We start from the raw sequence: 18,801 nt of genomic DNA on the forward strand, positions 1-18,801 counted from the left end.
CACAAGGTGAAGGAAAACTCTGCAGTCAGCTGAGCACGCCTGGGGAAGGGTCACAGGCCCAACGGGGTCCTCCTTGCACCCCGAGGGCCCACACACCTTGGCAGTTACAGCAAGAAGGGATCGGGGTTGGGAGAGCAGCTAAAAAGATACGACTTGGGGTCATTCTTGTAATGTTCCAGCCACTTGCGGTGAGCCTCGATCATGTCCTGGAAGTTGGTGCTGCCCGCCTCGGGGACTTGGGAGGGGGGACGCTGCAGGAGGCGGAGCTGCTCACTGCGGGGAGGGCAGAGGAGGCAGGAGTGCCAGAGGGGGCGTCTTGGAGCAAGGCAAGAATGCCCCTCGGGGATGAGGAGCATCAGTTCCCGAAAGGGTGAACGCTCCTGACGGCGAGGCTCCCACATCTGCCTGTTCCCGGCCAATCTCATCTGCAAAAGCTTCCCTCTCTATCGACTCAAATACCTTCCAGCATCAGCTCCCAAGTGGGCCAAAGGGTGAGAGGGGTTGTACTTATGGTTGGGGGCCTGCAGGGATACATCAGGGGCTACATTCGATAAGGAATAAGATGAACGGGAAACTAATAACAGGTTTCAATAATTGCCCATCTGTCTCCCCCTACAGGGCGCCCCCTCTCACTCCAGATGTTGCTCAGCGGGCCTGGGGGAAGAAGGGAGCCGTGTGATGCAGACAGAGAGCTCAGGGCAAGAGACGAAGGCCACACTCCAGGGCTGGAAGGGGCAGGGCCCCACCAGGGGCCCATTTCTCCCCAAGGTGCCACAGGGCAGCTTCCTCACGGGGCTGGATCAGGTAAGGCCCACTGGGCGCCGCTGGGACCTCATCGGTTGGGACTTTTCGCTGGCTGCAGAGGTGCACCACAGACCCAGGCAGCTTCGTGGCCTGGGGACCTGCCTAACTGCTCTGGGTGATGTGACAAGGAGTTCTGGTCCCCTCCCAGGTCCCACCTGCCCAGGGAGCTGCAGCGAGCAGCTGAATGGTGTGGCTCCACCCTGAGCCCACAGGGAGGCTTACCTGGCAGACACATACCCCAGCCTGTTTTCCAGGGGGGCAGGGCCACTGCTGAGGAACGGGATGCCAGCTGGAAAAGTGGGAGGAAAGCGTTCAGAAATGGGCAGCGGTTCATCTGAGCCAGCCCCCTCCTGCCTTCCCCGAGAAACTGCAAAGGCACTGCCCCCAAACAAAAACAGGAGAAGCTTCTGTGGTTGGAGGTGAGAGACAGAGGATGGCCAGGAATGGTCCTATTTATTTTATTTCTAAAACTGAAATTATTTTCAATTTGGGCCGGGATATGAACTTTTTCCTTCCAATAACTGTTTTTATGGCTTTTCACATTCCTTAGCAGGGTTATGAGACCAGGGGAGGCCACATACAGCCAAGGGGTCATGAACCCTGGAGTCACACAGACATGGGGTCAAAACCCAGTCTGTTGCTCACTACCCTGGGTACCCTGGAGCATATTTTCAATACTTAACCTCTGAGTCTCAGTTTCCCTATCTGTAAAATGGGAATAAATATTATAACCTCAGAGGATTAATATAAGGACTAAATGAAAAACCATATATAAAATGCCTGGCCATAATATATATAACACACAAGATGGCAGCGATCATGACACTGACAACAGTGACCTCCTAGGTTCGGCTGAGCTCTAGCATCCATCGTAAAGGCCCCATCCGGTGAACCGTCAAGACACATAGGGCCTCCAGCCACAGGGCGAGCAGCAAGGTCCTCTCAGGCACCCACCACGAAGTCAATGGGCCATGCCAAAGTTGGGGGCGAGGGGTAGGCAGAGGAGGAAGGCAGGGAGGCTGAACCCAGAACCACACATGGCCTAGAGGGAGGCTTACTTGGAAAATACTTGCGCCACTTCTCCACCAGGAAGTCGTCCACAGTCTGAGCCACGGAGGAGGAGAGCCGGGGGCCCAGCTCTGGGTCCCAGGCCCACTGGGTGGACGTGGGTGGAGCCGGGGATGAGGCTGAGACCCGGACCAGGGAGGGGTAGGAGGGAGCGGGGGTGCTCCTGGAGGCCTGGGTGGGGAGCGGTGAGGGTGTGGAGGTGAAAAGCGGCGGAGGCTGGGTGTTAAGGCTGCCCAGCACGCTGAGGACACCGTTGAGCTGGCCGCTGATCCGCTGCAGGGAGCTGCTCAGGTAGTGGATCTTGTTGGGGAAAGTGGGACTCGGGGTCGGGCCGACTGAAAGGGAAGAGGCAGAGGGTGGGGCAGGACTCGGGCTCGGGGCCCTGGAATGGCCCAGGCCAAGCTGGCACTGCGCATCCTACTGGCCCACATCCCCACCCTTTCCCCGTTCCTCCCAACAAAAGCCCCAGGGCTCCTGTGTTCCAGACGGGAAGCTGGCCGAGAGAAAGAGCACCCCCAGGGTGAGGGCCGCCACCCCTTTGTAGGCCACAGCTGCAGAGGGAGAAGAGCCTCCCCGGGGGGCCGGGGACGGCACCACGAGGGACCCCTGTCTCACTGTGAGGACCCTGCACGATCAGAAGGCTTCCCCTGAGCCTCTGGGCCCAGTGTGCTGGGAAACCCAGAGGGCTCACTCCTGCCCAAGCATCTGCTCCAGACACTGGCCCCCGGAGGGGGCCACAGGTGCAGCCCCTCCGTTCCCCATGGATACCCCACTCACTGTGAGGCAGGGGGCAGGATTCGGAACTGTCACTGCTCCCGTCTTCCAGGTCGCTGAGGTCAAAGGTCACCACCTTCTTGGTGGGGGGTCCTCTCAGAGTGTCTTCATCTGAGGCCTGGTGGGTGAAGCGGCGGTAAGGACTTGCCCTGTGCTTTCTGCCCACTGCCCTCGTGACACCTGAGGACTTGGTGGGTAGGCTCTCTGGGCCCAAAGTTCTAGGAGAGGCACGTCATATAGGCTGCCTTACAGGCGAGGCTAAGAGAACTCAGCCACCGAAGATAGGGCAGTAGGGCCACCAGGACCAGGCAGACCCCAACCCTTCCCCCCCAGTAAACACTCCCCATGGTGTCTCTCCACCTAAGCTTCCCTCCTGTTGTACCTACACCTCTGGCATCTGGGGGAAAGGCTACAAGGCCCCAGGGAAGGTAGGGAAACCTTCTAGGAGCCTCTATTCCTGACACCCGGGGCAAACTTCTCCTCGGGCACCAGGGCAGGGGCCAGTCCCCTCCCAAGAACCTTCAGCAAGAGGCTCCGGGTCTGCTCAGGACCACTCAGCACAGAGATCCAAAGCCCCAGATTTGTTGAACACAAATTCAAAGCTGAAGCCACTGCTGTTTTCACCAGCCCAGAAGCCCTAAGCCTACTGCCAATCCTGGGCCCTAGCAGCCCAGCTGTCCCGACACAGGACCAAAGAACCCAACCGAATCCCAGGAATAGAGGAGGGAGGCCACGGCAGAAACTGGGCTGCACCTCGTCCCAGAGAGAAGACTCCAGCTGATGCAGCTTCTCCTCCTTTTTCTTCAGCGGGTCATGGCCTTTCCGCATGGCTGACTTCATCTCATCCAGGTGCCTGGTCTCCTGCAGCCACGAAGAAAGGGGAGGAAAAAGACGGTGACTAACCACCCAGGCAGACGCCGGAGGCCCAGCTCTGCCGTTTGTAGGCTGGCTGATCTGGGTGATCTTGAACGAATTACTGAACTCTCAGTCTGGATATTCATCTAAAAAACAGAAATACTACTTCTCATAGGGTTGTGAGGATTAGAAGAGATAGAGTATGCTACGGGCCCTCCACTATGCCCACTCCTAATAAATTCTCAAATGGTTACTGTTAACCAAATGCTTATTATTATCACTGCTCCAACCACCAATACTATCAGCGGCAACAGCAGGAGGGATTCAGCAGAGCAATGACACGGCCTGGGGGTAGCATGCAGATGTCCCTGGGAAGGCTGCCCCTCTATCGGGACCAGCCTCTTGCCCTCTGCCGCCCCCCAGCCAGGCTTAGGGGCCACAGCTCACTCACCAGCTCTGAGCACCCTCAGAATTCTACGGGACCAGGTATGATCGTCTGCCAAGACCCCCGAATGGCAGAGAGAGCTGTGATCCCACTGATAATAACCACAGCGTCTCTGACGTTTCATTGCAAATTAGGGTCTCAGAGAAGGAAAACAGAGAAGTAACTCAAGCTTATGCCAAGTGTGCTCAAAAGATTTTCACTTCTGAGTGAAGTCTTGAGTGTGATGGAATGGCCAAGCACTGTGGAATGTCTCTCCTCTTCCCCTAGAAAATGGGAATACCACTACGACCTTGCACATCATCTATGGATACTGTGAGGCCCAAATGACTTCCTATTAGAGAAAGCATTCCACACACTGCACTGGCACGTAAATGTAAGGAAGCTTCCATCCTCTTGGAGATCTTATCCTGTATCTCCTGTCTGGTCTCCCTAGACTTGTCCGGTGACCCCAAGGCCCATGTGACCACTCTCGTGTAGTCCCCAGAATGCTCAACTGAGGGCGAGCACAAAGGGAGTGCCGCCGGCTGCCCCAGGCCTCCCCCAGGCTCCTGACCTCCTCCAGGTCCTTGCACATGTCCTCCAGGGCCTTGGTGCCTGGCGGGTCCTTGGCCGCCTCCTGAGCGCTGGCCAGCTCGTGGCGCCAGTGCTGCTGGGCAGCCTTCAGAGCTGTCTGCCGCCTCCGCATGGAGCGCGTCTGCCGGACCAGGAACTCCTTGGCGCTGCGGAGAGCTACCCCCTCGGCAGAGAGGTAGTGCCGGGCGCTGCGGGGGGGACAGGGCGGGGGGTTGGAGGGGGAAACACACTCTCTGAGAACCCCTGCTGTGGGTCACAACCACTTCCCGAGCAGATGCCCATCCTGAGCACAGACTGCGGTGCTGGGGCCGGGCAGAGTGCGGGGACATCGCCACTAAATACCCAGAGCGCGGGGCACGTGCTGCGCTGAGTCCTCCCACCCTGACTGTGAAAGGGAACGTGCCTGAGGCCTCCAGAGATGGCTAGACACTCCCATCAGCCTGACCCACAAGCAGAGGTCAGCAGATGCCAGAGATCACCATGGGCACCTTCTTGGCTTGTCAGAGACGATTCCTCAGGCACCCAGGGCCCCTTCCCTGAACCGAGCCCCACCGGAGACCACCGTCACGTTTCAGTCCACCCCGGCTCTGTGACGCAGGCACTCACTTACCCCTTCCTGGCATCCTCAACGCAAAATAAGACAGGTTATTGGAACTCACCTGTCCAAGGACAAGTCGGTCTCCTCCTTGCTCTGGGAGAGGGAAAAGGATACCTCTTTAGTCTGGTTCTAGGACACACAGTAGAAAAGGCCCATTGAAGGTAACATCAGATACACTACAGGCTCCAAGGACCCCAAAGTCCCTCCTAGTGGCCCCGACACAGAAATGGTTTTGCCAGCCGTTGGACTATTCTCTTACAGATATAATCTGACTGATGGAGAAGGGGACTAGGAATGATAAGAATAGGAGACTAAGGTTCTATGCAGAACAGAGCCAGGACCCCTCCAGGAGCCCAGAGTCTTCCTGGAGCCCCACACCCCGGTGCCCCACCCCCTCCCGGTGCACTCTTGGAGGCCCACCCCCTCCTGGTGCCTGGAGCCTTGCCCTAGCCCAGCCACCCGGACCCTCCCAAGGCACAGAAAAGCTCACCGTCCCAAGGGATTTCCTCAGGTCCTCAATGTGGAGATCAGGCTCAAAACGTGGGGAAGCGTTACTCTCTTCTACCGCCAGCTCTTTCAGCAAGTCCTGCTTCCTCTGAGCTTTGGCCTCCAGGTCACTGTGGTGGGAGACGAGGGAGGGAGGTGGGGGGAGGCAGGGTCACATGACGAAGCAGACCAGGCAGCACGCTGTCAGGACTCCTGGGGGGAAGGGGGAGAACCATCTCCATCCCTTCACTCCTGTCAAAGACCCTGGAGGCAGAGCTGGGGCGTGAACAGTAGAACCAGGGACCCCCGGCTACTCACAGCCCCAACTCCCCACAAAATGCAGCCCCTCCACCTGGCCCCACCTCTGCCTGTTAACTGGGCCGTGAGTAGACAGGGCCCATGAGCAGCAGACGTCAGAGGGCAGGCGAGAGGCAGTAGGGTGGCTAAATACAGGGGTACAGACCACCTGACATGCTTCTGCAGCCTCTGACTCTGGGTCTGCAGCAAATCCACCTGGGACTCCAGCTCCAACTTGCGGGCCTGAAGCTCCTCGAGGATTCTTCGGAGCTGCCGGTTTGACTCCAGCAGGTGGCTGTGCTCCTTCTTTGCCTCCTCCAGGTGCTGACGGGTGGCTGCGGCTTCCTGGGGGCAGGAGGAAAGAGAGACACACCCAGAGACATGGGGGGTGGGGGGGCGGGGCAGGCAGGGAGCGGGCAGCACCAGACAACAGGGAAGAGCAATGGGGAGAGGATGGAGCCAGGCACACTGAAGGCCTGTGTCTGCCGTCAGCGGCAGTGTCCCCCACCGGGCCCACCCCCGGCGGCTCCTGAGCTGGTCCCACACGCTGGGGCTATTTGTGCAATAGCAGCCAACATAGTCTGGAACCCAATTCCGTGGACAGATCCGGTGAACAAAGGGGTGGGGGAGGGAAGGAAATGGAATAGGGGAGATAGAGGAGAGAGGACAGGAGAGGCCGACAAACCTCGCGCTCCAACGCAAACTGCCTCTGCACATCCAGGAGCTGCTGCTTCTCCTTCCGGGCGGCCTCCTCCTGCGGGCGAAGGAGAAGACCGGCCATTTGGCCATCTCCGGGCCCCGGGTCCTCTCCCGGGGAAGCTGACTCCAAGGTTCAGGGTCCCCGAGAACCTGTCCTCTGTCCCCGCTCCCGCACCTGGACATCCAGCTGAGCCAATCTGGCCTTGACATCCTTGGTTCTGGTTTCAAGCTCCACCTCTAAATCTTGGAGTTTCCTTTCCTGCACAGAAGTGTAGGTGGAGAGAAAGCCGTGAGCGTAGCAAGAGCACAGACACGTGCTGAGCGGCAGGAGGGGTTTGTGACCTACCACCCCACACCGCCTGCTCCAAGCTGGGCTGGCTTCCCCCACTTGCCCCCACGGCCTCCCAGCAGAGCACCACCTCTCGTCTATTTCAGCGGGGTCGAGGAGAGGCGAAGGTGCCAACCCCGAGGCCCGGGGCTGCTCACCTCCGCCTCTAGTCCTGGGGATGCTCCCTGGCCCAGAAAACAAAAGCGCAAGGATGCCCCAGCTTGCGCATGGCCAGCGAGAGACCCCACCCCTGAAGCTGTCAGGCTCTGTCTGCTGCTGCTGCAGTGCCGGCCCCCAGCACTTTTCTACCCGGGGTGGAGGGGTCGGGCAGGGCGGGCCCCAAGCGACCGTCCGTCCGGGGCCCCCACCTGCTCCCGGGGCCGCCGCCGCAGGTCCTCGAGCTGCCGGTCCTGCTCCTGCCTCACCGTCTCCAACTCCCGCTCGTGGGCCCTGCGCAAGCGCTCCAACTCTCCCGTCAGGTGCCCCAGGAGTTCGGCCCGCTGCTTCCTCTCCTGCACGGACGGTGGGGCCGCTGGTGGGAAACCACAGCCTCCCCTCCCACCCCTAAAACCACAGCCCACCCTGCAGCCTTGGGTCAGTGCCATCAGGGACCCCAACAGGCCTCTAAGGCCGGCTCTTGGAGAAGAGCAGGAGAGCACTGAGGACGGCGAGGTCCCGACCCCAGAAAGCCTGCACCCTGGCTCTCTGCTGCTGAAACAATGCTGGTCAGACGTGCTGAGAAATCCCTGGGTGGAAGCCGGCCTCTCCCACCACCCCTGCATGTACAGGCTTCGTTCCTTAAGGGAAGAGAGATCCTTACTAAATTCTCACTCTTCCTCAGCAAGGGCAGAACTGGTTTGGGAAGGGAGTCAACTACATTTCACCACGATGGGCCGCTATTTCTGCCCTGGTGCAAAGAGTCTGGGATACCGGTTCCAGTTACTGGAGGAGTAGCCTAGAAACCCTGGGTAGAGGCCTGGCTCTGGGCTAAAGTCAGCCACCAGCCCTCCCCGTCGTCCACCCCCAGCGTGAGCAAGCCGGCATGGGTCCACTTAAGTCACTGAACGTTCCCACCGAAGGCTGAAGTTGGGCAGGTAATATCTAAATATTGGGTGGCTCTTGCCAGTCTATTTCCTGGTGTCCTGGAATTTCTATTAACCCTGGTGGCACGGTGTTGGGTGGTTAAAATTGAAGACTTTGGAGTCAGACATTCTGGCTTGAATCCTAGCTCCTCTACCTACTAGCCAGGGTGGGCTTGGGAGAGTTGCTTACACTCCCCAAGTCTCAGTTCCCTCTTTTTAAAATAGAGATAATGATAGTATGAACCCCCTAAGGGTGTCGTGAGGACTAAATGAAGTAACATACATAGAGCTTAGGACAGTGCCCGACACGTCGCACAAGCTCAATACACGTCAGCTATTATCAATATGAGAGCCAAGTGCAGCCTGCTGATGGGGAGGAATCGCTCCTCACCTAATGCTTTAGTAAAAAGGCAAAACACGATCTCACCATTGCAGGGTGCCAGGAAAGAAAGCCTCCCACCATCCCCGACCACAGGTGGTCCCCTTCCCAGGCCCTCCGGCCAGCTGGGAATGACCCCGGTGTGTGTGTGTGTGTGTGTGTGTGTGTGTGTGTGTGTGTGTGTGACCCTGGGGTGTGTGGGTGTGTGTGGGTGTGACCTCGGGGTGTGTGTGTGTGTGTGTGACCCCGGTGTGTGTGTGTGTGTGTGTGTGTGTGACCTCGGTGTGTGTGTGAGACCCCGGGGTGTGTGTGTGTGTGTGTGTGTGTGACCTCGGTGTGTGTGTGTGTGTGTGTGCGTGTGAGACCCCGGGGTGTGTGTGTGGGGTGTGTGTGTGTGACCTCAGTGTGTGTGTGTGTGTGTGTGTGTGTGTGAGACCCTGGGGTGTGTGTATGGGGTGTGTGTGACTCCGGGGTGTGTGTGTGTGTGTGTGTGTGTGTGAGACCCTGGGGTGTGTGTATGGGGTGTGTGTGACTCCGGGGTGTGTGTGTGTGACCTCGGTGTGTGTGTGTGTGTGTGTGTGTGTGTGTGTGACCCCGGGGTGTGTGTGTGGGGTGTGTGTGTGACCCCGGGGTGTGGGGGGGAGTGTGTGTGTGACCCCGGGGTGTGTGTGTGTGTGTGTGTGACCCCGGGGTGTGTGTGTGTGTGTGTGTGTGACCCCGGGGTGTGTGTGTGTGTGTGACCCCGGGGTGTGTGTGTATGTGTGTGTGTGTGTGTGACCCCGGGGTGTGTGTGTGTGTGTGACCCCGGGGTGTGTGTGTGTGTGTGTGTGTGTGACCCTGGGGTGTGTGTGTGGGGTGTGTGTGTGAGCCCGGGGTGTGTGTGTGAGACCCCGGGGTGTGTGTGTGTGTGTGACCCCGGGGTATGTGTGTGACCTCGGTGTGTGTGTGTGTGTGTGTGTGTGTGTGTGTGTGACCCCAGGGTGTGTGGGGGTGTGTGTGTGTGACCTCGGTGTGTGTGTGTGTGTGTGAGACCCCGGGGTGTGTGTGGGGGGTGTGTGTGACCCTGGGGTGTGGGGGGGAGTGTGTGTGTGACCCCGGGGTGTGTGTGTGCGTGTGTGCGCGTGTGCACGCACACGCACGTGCCCGGGAGCGTGGCGGGGTCACCTCGGCTTCGTACTGCTCCCGGGCCTCAGCCACCACTTGCTGATGCTCCTCCTTCATCTTGTCCATCTTCCTCTCGTGTTCCCTCTCCACCTCCTGGCGCTTCTCTCTCAGGAGGCCACTGAGCTGCAGGGCAGGCAGCAGGGATGCGACATGCAGGACTGAGGCTGGAGCAGCACCCGGGGACTGAAGCCCTTGAAGGGACTCATACACACATGTGACACAACCTCCCCAATGTCCCCACGTGCACACGTCAGGTGACATACACACGGCCACACCCAGCACGCCCTCCTCCTCACATATAGGGCATGGGGGTGGAGAAGCACTTGGCCTCCGGGGAACTAAGGCATGAAAACGGACCCTGAAGTCCTGACCCCAGCTGAGCTGTCCGAAGCAAAGCAGAGGACCCCTGGGCCAGGATGGCTCGGCCGACCATCAGAGTGTCCGCGACAGGTACACAGAGTCGAAGGAGCAGACCGGCGCTCACCTCTTGCTCGTACTCGAGAACGTGGTAAGCTTTCTGATGAGCTCTCTGCTCCGCCCGCCCAAGGCTCTCCTGCAGCTGGGCCTCCTCTTTCTGATGAGCTTCCTCCATCTTCTTCTGGAGGCTGGAGACCACCTGAGGAGGCACCCACACAGGGGAGCGTGACCCGCAGAGAGCGCTGCAGAGTGGCCGCGGGGGACTCGCTTCCCAGGGTCCCAGCACCCATCCCCCCGGGGGCTGCAGGAGAGGGAGACTCCCTCCCTAGGGGACGGGGTGTGGGTGATGGGGTCCCACGGCTCACACCCCAGGATGCCCAGGGTCTGCCCCGCCGGCCAGGGCCACCGCCCCTCACCTCCCTGTGCTTGGCCTCCAGCGAGGAAGAGAGCCGCTCCAGCTCCTCTCTGTGCTCCCTCTCCAGCGCTGCCACCGCCTGGGGCAGAACAGAGGGCCTGTGAGGATGCGGGGCAGGCTGTCCGGGCTCCGACCTGAGACGAGGAAGAGCCAGAAGACCACCCCCAATGCCTCTCGAGCTAAGCACTCAAGGGGAACCGCAGGCACATCTCTGTTCCTCCGAAATAACTGTCCCTCAAGTCTGCACCTCGCAAACAAACAGGGACGTGAACGCCAAGTGGAGGGGCCTTTCAGTAAGGCTCGGTCACGGCTTCCATTCCCCTGCCTCTAGGCCACCGGTACATAGGCAACACTCCTGCCTGTGCGTAAGCACCAGGCAGGGAGGCCTGCACGTCTCAGCACCACCTCCCAGAGCGCATGCAGTACAATGATGTCCCCACACCCCCCACGCCTCGCTGCAGACACCCTGGGCCTGAGAGCTGAAACTCCACCCATCACCAAAAGAAAACAAAAGTTCCATGTGGCCTATCACCTACTTCAGCCTCTTACCTAGAGACAGACCCACTGGCCTGGAGGGACAGGGAGTAAGAACAAAGGAGAAAAAATTCCTCTGAGCGGGCTAGCCTCTCACTCTGAGGCAGGGCAGGAAAGGAGAGAAACGCGAGGTCCTCACAGCTGCCCCTCAGGGACAAGGACAAGGCCCCTTTGTCTCAAGAGCTCTGGTCTGGTTTAAGTTCTTTCAGTCATGAAATCTTCCCAAATCCACAGGCCAGGTCCACACGGGCCCACCCAGCCAGCCCAACATCTCGTTGCCCATCCACGCAGACACCCGTTCTCCACCTGGCTCCCCACCCTGCGCCCCAAGGCTGGCGCTTCCTCTTCCTCAGCGCTCAGTTCCTCCCCAGGCAGCCCAGGATCACACTGGGGTGGGGAGGGGGGCGCTCACGTCTTTCCTCTCCCCTTCCAGCTGCTCCCTCAGCTGCTGCAAGGCCTTCTCCTTCTCCGTGTTCAGGGCGGCCTGCTCTCTCTTCTCCGAAGCCTCCATGTCTTCCCTGAGACGCTCCAGCGTCTGCCTGTTTCTCTCTTCCAAGCTGGCCCTCTCAGCCTTCTGTAGAGACTCCAGCTCTTCTCGCAGCCTCTGCAGGGAAGCCTCGTGCTCGGCCCTGGGCAGACAAGCGGGTGGGGATGGGCCTGGGCACTGGGGGAGGCGGGGGTGGATCTCCAGGGGGCCGGGCAGCCCACAGCCCGCACTCACCTGATTTGGTCCTCATCCGCTTCCACGCTGCACTGCACCTGGGCGCAGAGCCGGGACAGACTCTGGCCTTCCTGCTCTCTCACCAGGCTCTCCTCTTCCTTGGTGGCTCTCTGCAGCTGCTCCGTCAGGGAACTGTGAAGCAAAGGAAAGGCAAGTTTGTTGGCGGGACCACAAGGCCTTCCCTCTTTTAGGCATAACCCCTGGCTCTCGGCCTCCAAAAGCCCGTAGCCTGCCTGTGAAGCTTCCTAAGTCTTTTTTTTTTTTTTTTAATTTTATTTTTTATTCATTATTTATTTTTGGCTGCCTTGGGTCTTCGTTGCTGTGTGCGGGCTTTCTCTAGTTGCAGCGAGCGGGGGCTACTTTTCGTTGCGGCGCGCGGGCTTCTCATTGCGGTGGCTCCTCTTGTTGCAGAGCACGGGCTCTAGACATGCAGGCTTCAGTAGTTATGGCACGTGGGCTCAGTAGTTGTGGCGCACGGGCTTAGTTGCTCCACGGCATGTGGGATCTTCCCGGACCAGGGCTCAAACCTGTGTCCCCTGCATTGGCAGGCGGATTCTTAACCACTGCACCACCAGGGAAGTCCGAAGCTTCCTAAGTCTTAAAGACAAGTCCAACCTCAGCCTCTGGGTCCTGCTGCCTCCCTCTAATACCTCCCCAGGTTAGAGGGGCTATGAACCACCTGCTCTTTGCTGCCGGAAGCAGATTACAGGCTCCATGATCCCAGCACAGCATTTCTGCCAAAGGCTCCCCTCGGCCTCCAGGTTCACCTCGGTGGCGTTCACTCAAGGTGGGATCCAGTCTGACTCCAGCCCAGCTCTGGCCACAGCAGATGAGCCACCCCCTCTAAACCCCACTACACTCTTCCCTGCCTCTTGGCCTTTGTTCATGCTGGTTCCCCCGTCTAGAATCCCCTTTCCTACCTGATGAACCCATGTTCCTTGTTCAACACCCAGCTCCCTCCTCTCAGAGAAGTTCATCAATTACCTTTCTGCTCCCAACACACTTTATATGAGGACCTTTCTTAACCATGCCGCTCGGTGCCACGCATCACACTGCACCATAATTAATTAATCTTTTGTATGTGTGTTTTCCTTACAAGCCTGGGAGCTTCTCCAGAGAAAGAGTCTTGTCTTAAAACCTGTTTTATCCTAAGTGCCAAACACAGTAACAGATACGACGTAGGTACTCAATGCATGTTTGTTGAATTTGAACAGTATCACCCAGGCCTAAACTATAAGCAAGCTTTGATTATCTATGAGGGGTATCTTACTTGCAGACTAACGATAGTAACCTTCTCATCCCAAGCAGACAACCCTCCTGCGGCCCCCACGTGACCAGGGGCTGTGTGCTGTGCACGATTCAGAAGACAATTTCTTTGAAAAGCTTCTGGAGTGAATTCCAAAGCCAGAAAAGATTTAGGTTCATTTCCTATTTTAAGTTATCAGCACCACTGCTCTCTTCCATGATGACAGAAAATTTGAGTGAAGTAAAAATCCTTCCTTCTAGATTCCCCAGAAACACTTTCTCTTCATCCCGTGGCCAAATGTTACACGTAGCACCGCAGAATGGCAGAGCTGGAAAGGTCTTTAGAGGTTAAGTCCTGCATTTTACAACTCTCTCTCTTCATCTTACAACCAAACTCAATCTCCTTGTTTTGTAACTAAAGAAACTGAGAGTTAGCCTGTCTGCCTTACTGCCTGCTTTCTCATTCGAGAAATATTTGCTACAACGTCAGCTGGGGTTTCCAGAAATTTCTACCAAGTGGCAGTTTCCCAGCAAAGAGGAGGCGCCACCCCTCAGAAAGGCTCACACGTAAACAGAAACAGGGTTCTCGTGATAAACTACTTGGAAGACAGCCAGACAAGGCACTGCCCACAGAGAAACCACTTAGTCAAGACCGCTGACACTGTACTGATTTCGACTGAAAATATTCACAATCAAGAGCCATCATTTATTGAGCAACTACTGTGTTTCAGGCCCTGCGTCGGACACTTTTGGCAGGCTGGTTTTCACCACGACTTAAGAGGTCTCTGGGAGGCCCCCTCTGCAGTTGGGGGGTTTGGGGAGGGACAAAAGGCACAGTCAGCCCAGCTGAGGGTGACTGGGAAGAGAGAGGAGCCTGGTAGGTGGGCAGGGAGACACCACGGGGATTTCCTCCCAGGCACTGTCTCTCAAGGTTAGCTGAGTTGCACCCTGTTTGGGTGGGCCCCCGCCCCAAGTTTCAGTTGGCTGGAAGAGGAAGATGCTGTGGGAAGATCTGTTCTCTGGGATGCACTCTGGCTGGGGATCCAGGAGTGGTGACATAAGGATGGACCCAGGGTCAGTAGATCCTGTGTTGGGCTAATGAGAGAGACTGTCCCCAACCCTCTGGGCAGTTGGGTGTTGGCTTTGTTAGTTTCTCTAAATTAAGCATAAATATTTTTATAAGTCTTTGCTACATATGATAGAAAAATAGCAAGTCTCTAGCACTTTCGGATGTTCTGTCCAAGAGGACAAGATTTAGCCTTTAGTTTAATTGCTAAGTAAGTGAAATATATTAACATCTTTTTGTAGCACCTTTCCCATCCTGGAACTGTGACAGAGATTGCTTATTACCCTTCTCAATATCCATTCTCCCATTTTTCTTTACTAAGAGAACCCTGATTTTTTTTCTATCAGGTACAGAGGACCAGCTGAAGGAATACATTTCCCAGTTAGCCTTTGCAACCAGGGGTAGCCAGCCAGATATAAGTGGAAATTATTGGGTAAAGTTTCCAGGAAAACTCCTTTAAAGAATAAGCAGAAGTTATTGGGTAAAGTTTCCAGGAAAGCGCCTTCAAAGGGACTGAATGAGCTAGAAGGTGCCCCTAATCTTCCTGCCTGGAGCACAGATACGATGGCTGGAGATCCAGCAGCTATACTGGACTGTAAAGAGACCCTGAGAGTAAAACCCAGCACTAAAGATGGCAGAGACATGAAAGGAGACCAGGGACCTGGTGACTCTGTGTAGCCATCATGCCAGCCCTGAACTGCCTCTTCCTATAAAAATAAAACTCCAGCATACATACACACAATCCTGTACACGCGGGCCCAGCCCAGGCTTCCATGTCACATTTGTCTAGGGCCTCGCAGACAGCTACTCAAAGAGTAGGAACCCAAATAGAAACTTCTGGATCCGAGAGCACCTCACACCATATCACACGGTCCCTCCCAATCTCAGCGGGTTCCAACAGGGCCCTGACTCCCAACAGAGAGGACGATGTAGTTGTTCTCTGGAGACAAACCGCCTGGGTTAATCCGGGCTCTGCTGCTTACAAGCCTCCATACCTGGGACAAGCTACTTAACCTTTCTGTGCCTCAGTTTCTTCATCTGTATTATAGATGCTACAAAACAGAATTGATGACGACACCTCATAAGGGCCATTCTGAGGACTGAACAAATTAATAGACGTAAAGCATATGGATCAGTGTAATCTCTCAAAAAATGTTAGCTACCCTCATTATGATCACGCCTCCCAAGTCCTCCCCCAAAAGAGGAAAGGCACGAGCCCTGGCCAGGGAGCCCACCCCTCCACACGGGCCACTGGGGAGCAGTCCTGGAGGGGCCCCGGGCATCCCCGTGGCTGCCAGGGTGGGAGGAGGGTGTCCCTGCACAGCCGGGGCGGCTGGACTGGGGTCGGGGCGGGACCTGAGCGCCTTCTCTTTCTGCCAGTGAAGCTGCAGGGTCTCCGCCGCCTCCTCCTCCTGCCACAGCTTCTCCTGCAGCCGCGGCATCTTCTCTCGCTTGGACTCCCGGAGCCACCTCTGCTCTTGCTCGAGTCCTTGGGCCACCGCCTCTTCCGAGGCCTTCAGTGCAGCCTCTGAGAGCTGCTGTGGGGGAGCCGCAGGCCCTGTAGATCGCCTGCCAAGGGTGGAAGCAGCATTTCACTAGGTTTACTATCCACCCACCTTTCGGCACTAGGATTTATACAGATACAGAACAGCACATACGGAACCCTAACAGAGGGCCCAGGGTCAGGAATCATAAGTGCAAATCACTGTACCCAAGGGCGGGCAGCAGGGCTACCCTCTCGAAGACACAGGCAGCATTTGTTCTACAGGACAAGCCCCACGGTGGCTGTCAAAGGCCCCGAGAGCCTGGGGATGAGGGTGCCCCGTAGGAGGCTCTCAGGGCACCTGGTGGGTTGTGGCCTGAGTGAACACCCAAGCTGTGGCTCAAGGGCTGGCGGCAGCAGGAAGAGAGCGAAGCTCTGTCCCTCATGGATTCCTCCCCAGAGTGGCTCATGGCCCTGTTTCCGACTCCCTACCAGGGCTCTCCCTGCTACTTGACGCTCAATGCCAGCAGTTTGGGAAGCCCCCAGAGGCTGCTCTCTGACTCTCAAACTGAACAGAGGCCAGTGTGTATGAGCCAGCGGGAGAAGCAGCAGCATGTCTCCTCGCTGCTAGAACTCCTAGCCCTGAGACCTAGAATAGTCCATGGAGGCCCAGGAATGGGAAACCGTCCTCCCCACTCTGCCAAGGGAGCCGGGCAGGAGACCCTTCCCCAAGCCAAAGACAGTAGCAAGAGCACAACCAGAATGCCAGGCTCCGTATCTCCCCGATGATGCCACAGCTTCATCCGCTTAGAGTGAATTCACTGTTTGGAAATGTGTAAAAGAAATTCTAACGTGGATGCATAAGGCGGGTGGTAGATAAGGAACACTGGTATCGGTTAAAGAGATGTCTATAATGAAGGCTGTTATGTTGCTTGTATTCTGGTTCTTAAAGGAGATACCCAAAGAGAAACCCCAAGAACATTTTAAGCAACGAAAGCATAAGCGGGATAAAGTGTTTTGCCTCCCAGAGCGGCTTTCCTAAAGGCCAGGACATGCTGGCATTCCCAGGTCCCTAAATCTTACATCAGAAATTGGTCTGGCCACCCAACCACCATCTTCTCCCGCGGTGCTCCAGCTGCGGCAGGCCTGGCACGGTGGCCCAGTGGACCCCAACGGCATATGGACGTGGTCCAATCAAGGACAATAGTGGCCAGAGCCCAAGAGGGGAGCCAGTCCCCCGTCCACCGCTGGGGATGTAAAACTCCCTCCTCCCTCAGCTCCCACACTGCAGCAGACAGAAGGCATCGGGCTGGATCAAATTAGAAGAGCAGAAGTAAACAAGGGCTCTGGAATTCCATTTCAGCCCCTTGAGGCCAGAGAGAGAAGGAAGACACAAAAGGCTACTGCTATCTCTGAATTATCATTAAGATCTTTCCTAAAATCATGACTCAGACCAGAAGCAGTCTTGAGTCCTGCCTTCAGTTCTCTTCTGCTCCCAAGCCCGTCTCCCCCCTTCCAATTCCCAGCTTCCTCTCAGTCCCCTGTCCCAGCCCGACTGATGCAGATGTAAGACGTGGCCGCCACCTCCTCTGAGAATCCCGCCCTCGGAAAGAGCCTCCCCCCGCAGCTCTCAGCCTCATCAACCCTCCAACTCATTTCCAACCTGAGCTGAAATCACCTTTTTTCCCTGAGATGGTACCTTTTAATGTCTCTCTCCCCTGTGGGCTACGTAGCTGTGTGGAGCCCTGGGGACAGATGCTGCGGAGAGATGGGGCATCAGCCGGCGTGCCCGTGTGTGCCCAGGCTGCACGCACCACTGAGCCTGCCTGCACGTCTGGCACACAGGCAAATGGGGCTGCTTTTCAGTGGGCCTCTCCTCCGTGTCCCTGTTTTAAAAATCGAGTGTCCCAAACTCCCAGCTTAGGTCCGAGGCGGTCAAACAGTGAGCCTGAAAGATCTATGAGATAACTGGGCAGTTGAAGACTCCAGAGGAAGAGGCAGGTCCAATTTCTAGGCCACTCCTCAGGTATCAGCATCAGTGAGACACAGTTTGCAACAGTTAGTGGCCAAGAAGAGGCTCAGTAAGAGCGTCATCCTTTCAGACGGGCCACCGAGTTACTCCGAGCCGTATGAGGGAAAGCAAAGAGAGAAGGCGGGCAGGGAGGGAGGAGAGGGAGGCGGATATGATACCCATGGCCCTGAAATGGCCAGGGTACCACTAAAACTCAGATCACTATCAGGGATCTTGTCTCCGCTCACTTTCAACCCAGTTGTTTTAATTCATTTACCCTCTCTCTATACACACCTCATGAAAGATGCTGGGATGACAAACGGAAGGGTATCCTTGTTTCCCAGACCCAGGCCTCTGGCCATAAAGCACGCACAGCGGTGGCTGCTTGCTAGCCCTGCCTGCACTCCCTGACCTGCCCTTTGCTCGGAACTCCTCCTGATTCAGCTTGACAATATCTGCGCAGGTGACAGACTCTACTAATCATGCTTTTTATTTTCTGTATTTCACGATGTTATGGCATCTGAAAAAGCTGGCTGGTCAAAGAGAGGGTGCCCCCTCCCAGACCAGCCAATCCTTAGAGACAGCAAAGGGAGTATGTCTTTCACATGCAAACCAACCAATCCCTACACCCCCTACCATCTCCTGATCTATTTCCCACGCCCAAGATCACCTAGGGCCAGGCACCAGGTAACTAGAGACCAGGCCCAGAGCCCTCCAAAATTATTCAAACTTTCCACCCCTCCACTCGCTCAGGGTACTTACCCTGTCTCGCCCATTGCTTCCCACGAAAACCCCAATAAAGGCTCTGGGTTACGCTCTTCCTTCTTGCCTCTTCGGCCTCCTGGCCAACTCTGGTCCTTCCCCACGTGGCCCCACCCGGCGTGGCATGCCCTCTTCTCTCTGGAAATATAAGGAATAAATTCTTCTTTCAGTGGCATTGGCCTCTCTGTGTTGTCACTCAGTCACCTTCATAAATGAAAATTCCATGGATACAAATGAGGCTCAGACACAGAGCCACTCCCCACGAATCCCAGAAAATCAATCCATTCTTAGCTGTAAAGATTAATAACAAGGAAGTTATGGAGCCTGAGAAGACTTAGGAAAGGAACAGAAGACATTTCCTAAGGGCGCTGAATTTTACACTGAAACTGTGTGGTCCAGGAGAGAGCCCCCCAGCAGGGGCAGCCTCACTGGGGTGGGAGGAGAAACACAAAGGAAGGGAACTCATCAGCCCAGGCAGCCAGGAGGAGCCTCACTGGCCAGCTTCTCTTCCAGAAGCCCTGGAAAAATGCCCTCTGACCTCTGCCCAGAGGGTCCTGTTTCTGAACCCCACTCACCTCCTGTCCTCATCAAAAGC

The 18,801-nt window shown here is 56.6% G+C and overlaps 1 protein-coding gene across 14 annotated transcripts in view; it reads right to left on the reverse strand.

Annotated features, from left to right (window-relative positions):
• Window positions 1-18,801, reverse strand: part of CEP164 (centrosomal protein 164) — a 72,136-nt gene that overhangs the window by 1,379 nt on the left and 51,956 nt on the right. For 8 of the 14 annotated variants that reach the window (XM_032638997.1, XM_032638996.1, XM_032639001.1 and 5 more), the window contains 19 exons: window positions 18,207-18,344; window positions 15,307-15,519; window positions 11,640-11,771; window positions 11,331-11,547; window positions 10,386-10,463; window positions 10,037-10,168; window positions 9,553-9,675; window positions 7,296-7,439; window positions 6,775-6,858; window positions 6,586-6,654; window positions 6,067-6,245; window positions 5,608-5,734; window positions 5,179-5,246; window positions 4,500-4,707; window positions 3,400-3,507; window positions 2,650-2,764; window positions 1,863-2,207; window positions 1,027-1,093; window positions 151-273 (listed from right to left, as the gene is read on the reverse strand). In XM_032638997.1, coding sequence (XP_032494888.1) covers window positions 151-273; window positions 1,027-1,093; window positions 1,863-2,207; window positions 2,650-2,764; window positions 3,400-3,507; window positions 4,500-4,707; window positions 5,179-5,246; window positions 5,608-5,734; window positions 6,067-6,245; window positions 6,586-6,654; window positions 6,775-6,858; window positions 7,296-7,439; window positions 9,553-9,675; window positions 10,037-10,168; window positions 10,386-10,463; window positions 11,331-11,547; window positions 11,640-11,771; window positions 15,307-15,519; window positions 18,207-18,344 — 2,670 coding nt within the window. The remainder of the gene's footprint in view (window positions 1-150; window positions 274-1,026; window positions 1,094-1,862; window positions 2,208-2,649; window positions 2,765-3,399; window positions 3,508-4,499; window positions 4,708-5,178; window positions 5,247-5,607; window positions 5,735-6,066; window positions 6,246-6,585; window positions 6,655-6,774; window positions 6,859-7,295; window positions 7,440-9,552; window positions 9,676-10,036; window positions 10,169-10,385; window positions 10,464-11,330; window positions 11,548-11,639; window positions 11,772-15,306; window positions 15,520-18,206; window positions 18,345-18,801) is intronic. The other 6 variants (XM_032639007.1, XM_032638994.1, XM_032638999.1 and 3 more) reach the window with 5 other exon arrangements.

The sequence above is a fragment of the Phocoena sinus genome, chromosome 8, assembly GCF_008692025.1.
Source record: "Phocoena sinus isolate mPhoSin1 chromosome 8, mPhoSin1.pri, whole genome shotgun sequence".
NCBI classification, from domain to species: domain Eukaryota; kingdom Metazoa; phylum Chordata; class Mammalia; order Artiodactyla; family Phocoenidae; genus Phocoena; species Phocoena sinus.